Source organism: Sus scrofa, chromosome 15, assembly GCF_054392235.1.
Source record: "Sus scrofa isolate SSC_HxYL_T2T_F1_AM1 chromosome 15, Sscrofa_HxYL_maternal_Yorkshire_Landrace_v2.0, whole genome shotgun sequence".
NCBI classification, from domain to species: Eukaryota; Metazoa; Chordata; class Mammalia; order Artiodactyla; family Suidae; genus Sus; species Sus scrofa.
The window spans coordinates 83,455,624-83,471,393 of record NC_139397.1 but is presented as its reverse complement, the minus strand read 5'-3'; the positions used below and the strand labels follow the sequence as shown (position 1 = coordinate 83,471,393).

Here is a 15,770-nt window from a genome sequence, read left to right as displayed (position 1 = left end):
GATTCCATTATCTTTGAAATGATTAAAATTATAGTTCCCAAGTCAAAATTTTTACTTTTATGCTTACTAAAATAAAAGTTTGAATTACTCTAAAAGCTTCGACTGAAGCAAAGTCTATATGGACAAAATAAAGTTGGTAATTTAGGCAATTATCTAGCTAATTTAAGCCACTAAAAATGTATTCATATGCTTTTGGACTCAATATTCTGAGTAACTGACACATAAAATATATATTTGTCTGAATAGCTACATTATTCCCTCAAATTTTTATCTCAGTATTCAGACCTCAAACTAAGGAACAAAGACATTTTATGTATAGCTGGTTTATAAAAGTGCCTTCACAATGTTTCTACTCTTCTCCATTGGAGCTGAAAGTCATTCTTTAATTCAAAGATGAAGAGCTGCAGTAGTAATATAGAGTTTCCCACTCAGCAAGCATTATGGTAGAAACAATCTATTATTCAGATGAATTTAATTAAAGGTTTTACAACATAACTAATGTTTACTATTATCATGCATTTGGAAGTCTCCTCTTTTTAAAGATTAAATTTGATACAGAAAAAGGAACCGTGACATAGTTGCTGAAAGAATTCCAGGAAAAATTCAGTCATGAGTTGAAATCAACTTTATATCATGTTTCCCCCCTAGGATTTTGGCAAATAATGTTTTTTTTAAGATGAAGAAAATGACAGGTAGTTGAAAAAAAAAACACTTTATCCTTTTGTTAACAATGAATGTTAATGATGGGCTAAATCAGCACATCCATATCAGAGTCCCCATGAGCACACTATTTGGAAGAATTTGCTATCTAGCAACAACCAAATCAGGGGCAGTCCCTATTCCTATGGCATGTGGGCAACTGGTGTCTGTACCATTTGTGTTTGTAATACTCCATCAAGAGAGTCCCTTCAGTGTAACAACTACCTGGTCACCCCACCTATGTCATTACTTTCACACAGCATGAATGGACTCCTTAACTTGGCATTTGGAAAAGAAAGAATTCTATCAGAGAGAAAAAAAATGATAACATTGTAAATCATACATTGATTTATTAAGCAGTTATCACAGAGAAATGGAAACCTAATAATGTGTATATAATAAGAATGTGTTTGCTTTCATTTCCAATGTCTCTTCGTGGAGGGATTTTAACCTTGAATGTCTAAAAGCAGCCCCCCACCCTCTCCTGTTTTCTGCCTTATCTCCCTTGTTCTAAATCTGTGTTTTCTGCTGCTTTGCTCTCATGATGACCCAGCTAGTTTGGAAGCAGTGTCTCAGACATCATCAGCATTTGTGAACTTCTTCCAGAAATTCGCTGCTGCTGCTGCTACAGCTGCCGCTGCTGCTGCTGCAGCCCATGTGATTGCTCTCATCCCAGCTACAGCAGTAACTTCCCCTGATCTCCGCACATGTGTATACAGCATATTGAGTCAACATACTCATTGCTTCGACCTATTTGGCCCTACACTTACTGCTCTATTGCAAGATGTAGCTTTTTCTCTGGTATCTCTTGCCCTAGGAAATGTCCCAGGAGTCAGTTTTTTGAGGCAATACTGACCACCTGCTTCTTCAAAGGATCCCAAATTTAGCTTCAGGTTTACTAGGTCGATGGATTCCCTGGTGATCTTTTGTGGTCACTAACCTCAGAACTACATGGCCTCACTGCCCCATTTGTCACTGGCTAATCAGGTTAGCCAGGTCAGTACTGAGTTCACACTGAAAGATTCTTTTTCCCAGTCTAACTGCTAGCTGTTACCTTCTTTGACAATATTACGTATTCCTCTAGCAGCCCATGGGCATCATTTTATACTTCCTACACAGTCAGTAAGGAAGACATCTCCTTGCCAAGTGCCTTTATGGAAATTTCTTCCTAAAAAGAAAAGTCAAATATGTCAATTATCTTCCCTGTTTCTCCCATCAAATTTGATCTGTTGCTCTCCCTGACTCAGAGATTAAAATTAAATTTCTCTGCACATCCAGAGCTATTTGGTTGGAGAAAAGTCCCACAGTGATTTTAAGGCTTCCAATTTAAATGTCAGACTTGTGAATACCCTGATTACAGAAAGGTTCATTGATATTAATTCATACCTTCTTATTTTGCCTCATAGTAGACTTATTCAGAACATAATTTTTTTTCAGGTCCCAAACTGGCTAATCTTCCTCATCTGTACCATAGGCACTGTCCCTCAGACACCTTCCTCAGGGTAGGGACAGCTGCTGGAGATATTGGCCACTGCAGGAACATACCTCCACCCCTCATTGGGAATTGTAGTCAAAGGCAGGGAACTGCTTTATCCAAGGTTATGGCTCTTCCCATAGGGTGCTGAAGCCAGTGACTGGCTGCCGTAGGGAGACAAAAGCCAGATGCTTTGACTTCATCGTGACATAATTGTGAAGGGCTAGCCCAGCTCCACAGTTTGCAGGAGGACTGGCTGAAGCTTTACCTTCATGTTCATAACAGTTTAACTTCCTGTGGCCAATCCTGTCTTCCTCTTTTCCTTGTAGGCTTATTTCCTGAAAGTATTTCCCTGAAACCCTTATATTGCCTAGTCTGTTTTCAGATATACGATCTAAGATACCTCCCATCACCCCTAATCCTTTGTGAGGGGAAATATCTCTGCTCATGGCCTTCACAACATCCCCCTCACATACAGACACATGTGTCCTCTCCTTAGCCCACTGTATTCTCTGGTTTGCATGACTGCTCAAAATTAAATTTGTTTTATATATATATATATATATATATATTTTAGGGCTGCAACTGCGGCATATGGAGTGTCCCAGGCCAGGGGTCAAATTGGAGCTACAGCTGCCAGCCTACACCATAGCCATAGCAATGCCAGATCTGAGAGGCATCTGCAACCTACACCACAGCTCACGGCAACACCAGATACTTAACCCACTGAGCGAGGCCAAGGATCGAACCTTCGTCCTTATGGATGCTAGTCAGATTTGTTTCCACTGAGTCATGACAGGAACTCCACTACTTTTCAGTTTATTATTCAGCTAAGCAGAACCAAGCAAGAGTAAAATGTTTCCAATTTATATTTAACTCAGTTTTAATAGTAAAATTATGGAGAATTTTTCAGAAATATTTGGTTTTATGCAAGAAATACTACAGTTTCTGATGTTCCTGGGTATATTCTTAAAGTAGAAAATTATTTCATGTAATAATTATCACAACAGTTTTCTTCCAAACTCTGGTAGATAAGAATCAGCCCCAGAGAAGACAGAGAGAGAGAGAGAGAATTCAGATTGATGAGGTCTTCTCAATTGAAAAAGTTTGGTAAAACATTTTCTGAAGTCCCATTACCACAGGAGATAGGGGTAGAAATATAGTTGTGATCATTATAATTTTGTGAGAAATGTGATTAGCACAAATATTTATGAAAAGAAACTCACAACTGAAAGGAGGATTAAGAGTCAACTAAACCTAGGGGATCCTAAGGGAGGATAATGGAAGGGTTTGGGTTGGAGGAGAAGGACTTTGTTATTCAGCTTCTGAAATCATTAAAAAAAAATAAGTGTGTATGCATTTATCTACATTTATTTGGAGGAAAGATTTATGATTCTCATTAGATTCTCATGTGGATATTTATGGCCCGAGAAAACACCAAAGCTTGGATAAAACTGGAATTAAATCAAGGAAACTGCTGTTTTATTCTGACTTTATCCTGATTTCCTATTTGACCTTGGGCCAAGTATTTAACATTTTTGCATGGATTGAAGTCATAATTCTGGGCTTTTTAAATTTGAGAGACACTGTGTGCCTCCTTGGTTGAGGCATAAAAAGCTCCTAGTTAAGTGTAACACAAGGTGCATGAAGATACAGCTTCCAAACTTGAATTTAGCAACTTCATAGAAGTGGCATGTCCTGACAAAGACAGTATAGTCGTAGTTAATTATAAGTTCATGTGTGTTAGAAACTATCTCTCAAGTGAAAATGATGCATTTAAGCAAAATTATATTCATGTAAGTTTATCAGTATCTATGATTATTTTGGGGAATGTGTAAAAATGTGTTAAAAAGAAGCCCTTATTCTGTTGTTCTTATTTCATATTTATTGAAAATTTTAGTAGATAATAAGCTAAGTAGTATCTATTTTAATTATTCAAGTTAGAAAGTAAATACAGTAAAATACAGAGACAACTGATAAGGGTGGTTTTTAGGAATCATAACAGGATTATATTCACCTACATTTTGTATTTCATGCCTGAAAGTGCTACAATGAGCAAAATTCTCAATGTGTATTCTTTCCGGATGAATTGCAGTTAGACAACTAAATCTGTAATGCAATATAACATGGTCATGTTAACCTAGTGATGCAGAAAAGACCATCTGTACCACCTTGGATATGACTAAACCGTCGGAGCAAACTAAATGTCTTGTGCAGTCATTAATTTGCGAAAGGCAGTGAATTGTTTTTAAAGGAGGAGGGCAATGTAACTGATGAAAAATGAATAAAAGTAGGCATTGACCTCAGTGCATTGTAATAAGCTTGCAGAATTGATTTGTAAACTGATTTATAACTCAATTCCAAGTACATTAAAAATGAATCAAATGACTTTGATGCAGTTCACTGATCTTTAACTTGGCAATTTACTTGACCATATAAAAGTTGTAAGTAGAATTATGTAAGAATGCTTGCAAAATAGTTACTGTGACGCACTGTTATTTAATTGTATATGCACCCATTTATTACTTTTATCTACGTTTTATTAATCCAGAGTTTAATTTTTAACATACTTGGAGTTTGTGCACTGTGTCAGGTCTTTTTTGAAAAGGCAGATTCTATTTCAATTATATTTACCACTGTTAACCACTAGCACATAAATGAAAGCATACAATAAGAAATTAGGCCTCTTATTTCTAAGTTTCTGCAATGGGTATTTTATATAAAATTCACTAGATGATGCAGTTTGAAAACTCTTTTGTATATACTCTACAATCATGATGGTAACAAAAAGCTAATATTTACAATAGGTATTGTATCAGATAAATAGGGCATAGTACAGAGTTCACCATTTCCATCAGCTACTGGGATTAACCATTTTTTGGTAAATATGGGTAAATACATTCCAGGAGGTTAAGATTCTCTAATCAATTTGGTCAGAACAAATTAAATATTTTAGTTTTTCCACGGTCAAAATAGAAGCACATTGTTAGTTTAGAATCTGCTAGTGGAAATACATTTATTATTTGGACATTCTGTTAGAACTGTGATTTGGTGAGCAAAATAGACAGGAGCCCTGCCTGCAGTCCACTGAGGGAGAGAAATGTTAATCAGAAAATCAGCAAGTGTATAACTATTAGTTCTTGTGAAAATTATGAAGGGGATGCTAATCTAGTTCAGAAGGAAGGAAAAGGTTCCCACAGAAATGACTTTGGAGCTAAAACCTAAAAGAGGTACTAAGTAGGAAGAGTAAAATGTATCAAAAACAAGAAGTACTGAATCTCTAAAAAGCACAGACCTCTAGAGGAATTAAAAAGTCCATATGGCTGGATACCAGAGAGCAAGGAGAAGAAATTAAGCAGCAGATAGTTGAGCTAGTGTTGTCTTCATGCCCAAAGCAGGAAGTTTTTTTTCATTTGCTGCCAAAGAGTGGGAAATGATAATCTCTTACTTTAATTTCCAATTTTTACTACCACTTTTACTGGGAACAGTAAAAGATTAAAACAATAGTTTTATGTGATCATAAGTTAGGTTTTGTGGGTTTTTTTAAATCATTTTTAAAAGTGCTTCCACAAATATGCTGCAATTGTGGAAGATGATTAGCATCCTATTGCAAGAAATCAGGTGAACCATGATAGTAGCTTAGACGAAGCTGAGAGCAGTGGAGATAACAGAAGTGAAAACATTAAAGATTCAGGAGGTGAAATGACCATAGTGCATTAATTAGATATGGGGGATGGAAGTGAGAGAGAACAGTAACTACTAGAATGGCCCTCAAGTCTCAGGCTTTACAACTAGATGGACTGTGGTGCCATTTACTGACCAAAGAAAAAGGCTGGGTTTGAAGGGATAGATCATGAGATCTGATTTGCTATGAGACTTTTGAGGTGTCTTTAAGACTTCTAAGTAAATATGTTGATAAGGCCATTTCACATGCAGATTTGGGAGTTCCTGTTGCATCTCAGCTGTACCAAACCTGACTAGTGTCCATGAGGAGGTGGGTTTGATCCCTGGCCTCACTCAGTGGGTTTAGGATCCGGTGTTGCCACGAGCTGTGGTGTAAGTCATAGATGTGGCTTAGATCCCACATTGCTGTGGCTATGGAATAGGCCAGCAGCTCCAGCTCCAGTTTGACCCCTAACCTGGAAACTTCCACATGCCTTGGGTGCAGCCCTAAAAAAGACAAAAATAAAAAAAATAATTAAATGCAGATTTGGAGCTAAGAAAATAGATCTAGCCTTGAGTTATATTGGACTAAAGATAGGATTGAAATTATGTATGTAGATAGGACCGTCTTTTGGAAGAGATACTCAAATATAATGCAGAAAATTTCACCAGTTTTTAGAGTATACTTCCATATTTTAAAAGAATCCTCAATGCATTGAGAAAAAGTTCGTAATACATATATTAAAGATAGTGATGAACATAACACCTAAAGAATATGTGAAGGTAGATAATACTACAGCCCAGATACACCTACTAACTGACTTGAAGCACAACATGTTATTGTTAAGTCATGGGGTGATGTGGACCTAGGCTGCTGTGCTGGTAATAGAAATTAGAATCTGCTTTTTCTTAAACACAATACTTAGAAAAGCTTTGAATCACAGTATTGTTTGAATTCTTTCTCTTTTTGTTTCTTCTAGGGGTAGAAGTTTTACCTTTTTATTTTGTTTCTTAATTTATAAAAGTATGCATGCTCAAACAATGGAGATATACAAAAAGAATGCAATATATTTTACTTTCCATACTTCCAAACCCACTTAGCCAATCAGTGTTAAACTTTGAACTGGCCTCTTCCATGTCGTTCTCTACAGCCATACAACTTATGTAGGAAAATATAAGGTTTTATTATTTTATTAGTTTTTTTTTCACTTTTTTTTGTCTTTTTGCCATTTCTTGGGCCACTCCCGGGGCATATGGAGGTTCCCAGGCTAGGGGTCCAATCGGAGCTGTAGCCGCTGGCCTACACCAGAGCAACACGGGATCCCAGCTGCGTCTGCGACCTACACCGGATACTTAACCCACTGAGCAAGGGCAGGGATCAAACCTGCAACCTCATGGTTCCTAGTCGGATTCGTTAACCACTGAGCTACGATGGGAACTCCCCAAGGATTTATTATTTTTAATGAAATAATATTACCATAGGCGCATGAAGTTGAAACTTGCCTTTTCACATAAAACTGCATTAGAATAACCTTCCACTAAAAAATATACATATTTATTATTTCTTAAAAAATATCATAAGATTCCAGAGTGTGAAAGTACCATAGTTTATCCAACTATTCTTGTAATGGATATTAAGGTTGTATCTAGTTTTTGTGCCTTTGTAGTATCCTATAATTTGATTACTGAGTCATTTGAAAAGTGTATTTTTCCCTTTAATAGATACTATAAGATGACTTTCCAAAGAATCTGTAACAATTTGCAATTCCAGCAGCAAAGCATCAGAATGTTTCCCAGAGTTCTTTGCCAGGACTAGATGTTATGCTTCTTTTTTTCATTTGCTGCCAAAGAGTGGGAAATGATATTCTCTTAATTTAATCTGCATTTTTTTTATTACCACTAAGTTTGTGTTTGATAGCTAATATTTTAATTTTTCATCCCTACCTGTTAATGTTTATTTTAGTTGACCTTCTAAGCATCACCCACTCTGAGATATGTGTAACATTCCATGCCATAGTCTTAGATTTTTGGAACAAAAAAAAAAAAATCAGGAAAAAGAAATTCTTATGTTTACATCTCTTTCTGAAACCAAAAGCTTTTCAAGAACCCCAAACAGAATGAGGACCATTTTATACACAGTTGACTCCACTTTTCCCATCCACACTTGATTAACAGTATTATCCAATACAAACCTTCCAGATATGCAGGCCAACTCTTTACCCCACCTCATTCCATTCCTAGCATTTCCAATATAGTAACATCCCCCACATACCCACATACACCCGCAATAATCTTTCCTGTGTTTGCCCCTTTTATACATGGTATCCTTTCCCTTTTTAAACTGTGCTCCAACCTTTAGTTTTTCTTTTAAAAAAATGGATATATAGGAGTTCCTGTTGTGACTCAATGGTAATAAACCTGACTAGTATACATGAGGATGCGGGTCTGATCCCTGGCCTCACTCAGTGAGTTAAGGATCCAGCATTAATGTGAGCTGCAGCATAGATCACAGATGTGGCTTGGATCCCACACTGCCGTTGCTGTGGTGTAGGCTGGCAGCTTCAGCTCCGATTGGACCCCTAGCCTGGGAACTTCCATTTGCCACAGGTGTGGCCGTAAAGAACAAAAAGATAAAAATAAACATGAAAAGGATATATAGTATTTTTCAGGTTATTAAGACAAAAACTGTGTCATCCAAATAATGCTTTTATGTCACTGAAGTATATCTAACCATCAGAAATATGGTAAAATTATTTCATAATTTTCTTAAAACTCATAAAATAATTCATACTGGCCTCAGAAAAGTTTCCTACAAATACCTCATTCCAACTGCAAATAACCTGAGTATTGATTAAGAACTTTTCACATGATATTTAAATAGAAGTCAACAATGTTTTGTTTGTTTTAAGGGATATGGCCTTTGACTTATAACAGTGCCCTTTCCTGTCTTCATTTGTAGGGAAACTTTTTGGGTTCAAGTTCCCTGGTTTGAGAGTTCTCACTTACAGAAAGCAGTCCTTACCACAAGAAGACCCCGATGTGGTAGTAATCGATTCATCTAAACACAGTGATGATTCAGTAGCCATGAAACACTTTAAGTCTCCTACAAAAGAAAGCTGCAGCCCCTCAGAAGCAGATGATACAAAAGCCTTGATACAGCCTAGCAAATGCTCACCCCTGGTGAATATATCTGGACCTCTTGACCATTCCTCTCCCAAAAGGCAATGGGACCGTCTCTACCCTGACATGCTGCAATCAAGTTCCCAGTTAACTCATTCCAGATCAAAGGAAAGCATCTGCAGTATACGGAGAGCTTCATCAGTTCATGACATAGAAGGATTCAATGTCCACCCTAAGAATGTATTTAGAGACCGACATGCCAGTGAAGGTATGTTTGTATTTTTCTTCTCTGTTGTTTTCAATTTTGACATTAATCCCTTTACCTTTAGAGAAGAAATGTGAGTACAACCTATGAAAAATATGAGTTCTACATTCAGAGTTGTTACTGATTTTCTCTTTGAACCCTAGTACATAATTTGGTTTCTTCTGGCTTCTTTAATCTATGTTTCACAGGCAGAATGATCACTAATATCTGCTTACTTTATGGAGTGTTGATTAGTGCTTAGTATAAAATCTAAGTGATAACACTCATCACAAGCATGATTAACTGTGTTACATTTAGTAAATGGTCAAGAATTGGGGAAAAAGAGTGATGTGCCATCACAGAACTGTATTATTGACCAACTCTTTCCAAGGGAAGAGGTGTATGAAATGTGATAATCCTGAGTGATCAGAAAGCTATAAACTAAGGGGTAAGCAGAGGGAATAGGCTCAACCAAAATCAACTTGAGATGCAAAGTCAAAATGCATTTATTTCTCTCTGGCCTCTTCACAGTCGTATTTCCGTATTAGCCAGCGATGAAATTTAGGGATGCTTAAAAGGCAATGACAAAAACATTTCATCATTAACATGATAATGAATAACATTTACATGTGTGAGGCAATGTAAGTGCTTGACACACATTAACTCATTAACTCATTTAATTCTCATAAAAACCCTATGAGTTAAGATCTGTTATTAAGCTCCATTTTATAGATGAGGAAACTAAGGCGTAGGTATATGAAATAAATAAATAGTCCAAGGTTGCAGAATGACAGAGCTGCCTTTGAAACATAGGACCAGTCTCCTTATTCCATAATCCATCCATGTGATGCCTTTCTTCTTCACTCTCTCTGAATGGAACTTTGCTATAGGGGTCTGTTGAGTCCCTGAACCTTCTCCAGGGAGGTCCATGATTCAGAGCACCCAGTGAGTGGATACATTAGTCTCACTTTTCTATAGATTGGGTTCCTGAGAGGCCCACTGTCCCTCCTGGGGTATTTATTCCTGTGAGCGCCCATCATTACCCATACTGCTGATAGTTTAAAATGTAAGTCTTGATCTTGGGGCTCCTTAGTGTAGGGTATGAGGCACTTTTCCAGCCAACCACAGTTATTTTTGAGGCTTCATTTCTTGTCCCTGGAAGATTTCCTTCCCTACTATGTATTCAATCTACACCTGCACAAAGTTAATCGTCTTTTCCAAAAAAAATGGGTCACACATTTTCTCTCACTTCCTTCATTTGTTCTACCAGGAATACTTTTCCCTACTTTGTCCCTTCTGACACTACTACTCTTTCCCCTTCCTAAACCAGAATAATTAAATGGTTTCACACCTGAGAGTGCAATGTTTAGATATATTGTAGGATTTATTACATTCTACATTTTTTCCACATTATATGTCTTTCATTCCTACTACATACACAAACAAATAATTATGTTGCTGAGATCTTCTCTAGCACAGGAGGTCTGGCATACTTGGCTCCACAGGCTTGGTCTCCAGCACAGTTGCCTGTTTCATGCCAGGAACTCAAAAAATATTGGTGTGACATTGAGAGAACTGTGCTTATGAGTTATGTTCTAGAACCACATCTATCAGGAAATAATGAGTTATCTGTTCCATAACTCTGAAATTTAAACCAAAATCTTAGCTCTGAAATTTAAACCAAAATCTTAGCATTGAATCATGTGGTGGTATTCATTGAATCATGTGGTAGTATTGGTGGGGAGGTTATTTAAAGGTTACAGGGAAGTAGAGAAGGCAGAAAAGGTGAAAGAAAATGAATTGGTAGGAAAAAATTCAGAGAGATAAATTGGTATCTCAGAAAAAAAGGAACAGTTTTCTGTAAGATAGATTTGATAAACTATTATGGTAGAAGAGCAATTAGCACATCCATTTTAATCCAGAGTCCAAAGAATGTCAAAAAGAAAAAGAGAAATAAAGTCAAAGACAGTTTTCAAACTGAATCACATCTAAGCCTCTGTCCCATCTGGTCAAGACATACTCAATGTCTCCTGACTAAATGAAACCTCTGAAATTTTATCTTTTTAGCAACAAGTCCTATGGGTGAACAGTAGTACATTCAATATGGTAATTTGAATGATGAGCATATATTTTAGTTAGTCCAGTTAGTGTAGTCATCTTTTGGAAGCATACTGACTTTTCAGAGATTGGCCATATTGCCTAGAACCTGAATTAGGGTTCAAATTTTACAATTTACATTCAGAAACAGTATTAAATGATAACATAGTCCATGCATGGTGGAGATTTAGCCTGTTTTGACAGTGATGTTTGGTAAGGTTAGATCAGGTTTCACGATTTAACTTTATTGTTTTCAATTTTATGTGGTCTCCATTTAGTACACAGTCACTGATACAATTATGGGAAAGGATGTGTTAATATTTGGAGTTTCTTGGTACAGGTTCTATTTGTGGACACTCAGTGTTGAGATCATCCTCAATTTTCTTCTCCTACCCAAGCTCTGTTATTTTCAAAAACTGTATCACTTTCTTGCAAGATGCTAAAGTCAACATTTGGCTACCAACTGATAAATTTGGTATTCAGAGGGTATTTTGTACTTCAGTGTTAGAGCAATTTTAGCTACAAAATCACTAATTAGCATAGGAGAAACTGTCTTTCCTAAAGCCGTACAACTTAATATGCTTGAGAAACTGAGCCACTGGTAAAGAAAGATGGAAAACTTTTAAAATTGATTTTATGAATCTATGTGACTGGTTAACGGGTTAAATCCTACATGCACCAGGTTTTGAACTCAGATTTTTGTCTTTTCACTCAAGAAAAATTTCCCTCCAATATAGGCTATCTTTATAGAACTTTAAATAATTTTCGAATATATTTGTGTGTAATATTTTTCATTATCTTTTCATTTAATCTACATTATCAAGTACCTTAGAACCGTAATTCTCAAATTGTTTGTGGTGAAGGACCAGAATATTTTTTGCCTGATCCATCACATACCAATACATTTGTAAATACAATAAAAATGCACTACTAATAAAATGAAATTTAAAAAAAAGTAGACATGCAAAATATAAACTCCAATTCTTGTATTATTAAATTCAAAAGATGTAAAATTACAAAATTACTCTGTCAAACTGCTACAAGACTCCAAATGCTTGCTCTAATTTCTGCATTTATATTGTCATGGAGGAATAACAAGCAGATCTCAGCAATCACCAGCACACATACCACATGCTGTGCCTCAGAATGTCAAAGCAGCATTAACCATATAATGTAAGTTGGGGGCATTTTGGTTTTTGGAATTTGCCGATCTTTACATGTGGTTTCCAGGTTGATGAGTAGAGTTATAATTTCTAACTACTTGCAAGCAGTTATTACTTTAGTAATGATTGTTGGACCCAGCTTCTGATGGAGATAATTAATTCTGTGTAATCAAGTTCTCTTCCATTAAGTCTATTTGCTAGTTATGGTCCCTCAAAGAGGGCAGAGTATCAACATGTAAGGTCACAATTTTATTTGCTCATCTCTGTCCAAGGCAATGTCTATGCTAGCAATTCAATATACCACACTATTGAAATTGCTTCGGTTGTGATATTTGAAACAATTATGATATATCCCAAGATTTTAAATGTGAACAGCATTAGCACCTATGTCAACAAATGTTGAATAATATTTCAAATCTTGGATATATTTGGAACAGTTTTCATACGACTTCATTTATATTAAGCTTGTTTGAAAACTAGTAATGAATATTTTGTTAGTAGCATATATGCAACAAAGAATCAGATGTATAATCTCAAAATAAATCTGAAAACACCATTATGAGATTTTCAAACAACCTATTTTAATATAAATGAATTTCCTAAATATTTTAGGTATTGCACTGAATGCATTGTGGACAACATAAATTTTAAAATCTCCCATTACCTTCAAGTAGTCAAATCTTTCACTGATCTCTTATAATTATTTTTGCCCAAGAATGTCTCTTTGAGCACTGTTGGGTATTTTCAAAGTAAATATTGAAGAACATTTGTGGGAGGGACAGTTAACAAATCATGATTAACAATGTTAACAATGCAAGTTGGTTTATTAAGGTAAACAATTGTCTCAAACTTTCTTTTTTTTATTTTTTATTTTTTTTTAGGGCCTCACCTATAGCATCTGGGAGTTCCCAGGCTAGGGACTGAATGGGAGCTGCATCTGCCAGCCTACACCACAGCCACAGCAACACCAGATCCAAGCCATGTCTGCGATCTACATTGTACATTGCAGCTTGTGGCAATGTCGGATCCTGAACCCACTCAGCGAGAGCGAGGCCAGGGATCGAACCCTCATCCTCATGGATACTAGTTGGGTTCTTTTCCTCTGAGCAACAATGGGAACTCTGGGAACTCCCATTAAACTTTTTTTTTTTTTGATTAACATATTAGGTTAAATTCTATTAAAAACATTACTTAACATTCAAAATGATGTGTAGTTTTTCTTTGTAAGTGGTGGCTGAAGCAACACTAAAATTGACTTCTGACAAGGTTGAAGGTTTTTATCACAGCTGCAGGCAGCTGGGTATGGCTTTCTCCAAACAGTCATAATTATAAAATCTGTGTCATGGAATGCATTTAAATTAAGCGAGATAGATGTTTCACATATTTGAACACAGAGGCTTGTGATGGCAGACAGCATTTTTAGGATATGCATTTTACTTGGTTAAATAGTACAAAATATTAACTTCAAAGATCAATTTTCAATCCTTACGTCCTGTTTTCTCAGTTATTGTTACAGAGGTTGTTCAATGCATATAACAGAATTTTAGTCTTCTTTTTATATTTCTCTCCTTTTTTGCTTACGTGCTCAAAACAGACAATGGTCGCAATGTTAAAGGTAATGTATGAACTTGGCTTTCATCATCTGATGCTCAGATTGACCCTTGACTCGGCATGTTAACTTGCCTGCTGTATGCCCTGTTCAATGCAACATCATGCTGCCCTTAGCGAGTCCAGGTGCCTGGTGGAGACATCATGGCTTGATTTTGGTGGAGACATTGTTCCTTTCTCAACGTTGTCACCAAAATGACTATGAACTCCTTTTTCCTCCAAGTATAAGCCTAGGTGGATAATGAAGACTTCCTAACTATTTAAATAATTTGGAAAGAAGCAAACATTAAGCTAAATATATTCCAGTGTGAGAGAGGCACATAAGTCTATTACAACCAAAAAAAAAAAAGAATCTTTTTGAGTACAAGTTTAGATAAAATAAGCAAAGTGCTATATGACAGCATCACTTCACTTGTTCCTCTTTTGTTTCCTTAAAACTAGTTTCACGTTCCTGGATGGCAGGGGGTATGGTTTTAAGCTTACTGTGGTAGTAAACTGTATATGCATGATAGTCATTTTCTATTTTTCTCTATTACATTTCAGTCATTTTTAATTGTGTTCTATACAAGTCTGAAATCACTAGCATGACCTACAGTTACTGTAGGGTAATATTTAACTGGGCAATACCTCTGGATAAATCTGGATTTGACTAAAACTTTGAAATTGGCTTCAGTTTTTCTACTATATTGTAGTAGATACAAACAATCACAAAATATAATCATGTGAATCTCAAATAATTGGAAACTGTGGGGGCTTAGTCCTTTAACATAGGCCATGCATGCTGCTGTGGTCGTGCATATGATGACAGTGACTCATTTATGCATGTGTGTTGCATGGACACGTCTCCACCAGTAACCATCATTACTTAGAATTCACTGTTTTGGCCTCTTCCGTATGTCACTGCTTCTCTGATCACTGTGAAGTTTTGTATATTGATTTCTCAAGTGCTTCCCTAACTAATTCAGAGCTGGTGGTGGTTAAGCATTAAGAGCACTAGAGATTAAGGAGGTTTTCTGGTTGGCATCCCAAGGTAATTTGAAAATAAGAGAATTTGTGGCAGCTTCTCCCCATCCCAACTTTATTTTGCAAGCACTTCAAAAAGGGTCTATGCAGGAGACCTCCAACAGCAGGATGGCATTTCATGCACATGATTATTCTGTCCTGTCCGCTGAGATTTCTAAAAGGGAGCAAATTAATGTCAGCTGTAGGTAGTGATTTGAATTGATATAAGTCAAAACATCACCTCAAGAAACAGAATGCAGACACCCTCGCCAACTGGCCTGTGTGAAATAAGACTGGCTTTAGCATTTAGTAATTAGCAATAAATTGAATCATTAGACATTAATTTTCCAGCATTCTTTAAATATAGTAAAAAATAAATCTAATTTTTCCTCCATAAATAGAAAATTGATCTTTCTGATCATCCGGACTGGTAGTTCACATAGTTTCCGTTCAAACTACATTAATTTAATTTTTTATTAAACACTAATCCATTTGATCTCCAACCTTTTATCCTCAGTCCTCCATTTTTTAATAGCAGTAGTCTTTGAATAAAAATGAACCATAAAAGTCAGAATTTGGGATTAGGAAACTCTAAACCATTGTAGAAAGTTTTCATATATTAATATTTATAAAGTTAAGCTCCTAAATTAGATATAACATGTGCAATTTAATAAAAATTTAATGTAAATGTGCCCTGCAA

The 15,770-nt window shown here is 36.2% G+C and overlaps 1 protein-coding gene across 23 annotated transcripts in view; it reads left to right on the top strand.

Annotated features, from left to right (window-relative positions):
• Positions 1-15,770, top strand: part of KCNH7 (potassium voltage-gated channel subfamily H member 7) — a 501,977-nt gene that overhangs the window by 339,907 nt on the left and 146,300 nt on the right. For 9 of the 23 annotated variants that reach the window (XR_014830512.1, XR_014830516.1, XR_014830514.1 and 6 more), the window contains exons 4-6: positions 8,796-9,224; positions 14,055-14,075; positions 14,510-14,533. Coding sequence is in view for 17 of the 23 variants with exons in the window: in XM_085001276.1 (XP_084857402.1) it covers positions 8,796-9,224; positions 14,055-14,075; positions 14,510-14,533 (474 nt within the window). In the remaining 6 variants the exon portion in view is untranslated. The remainder of the gene's footprint in view (positions 1-8,795; positions 9,225-14,054; positions 14,076-14,509; positions 14,534-15,770) is intronic. The other 14 variants (XR_014830517.1, XM_085001285.1, XM_085001281.1 and 11 more) reach the window with 2 other exon arrangements.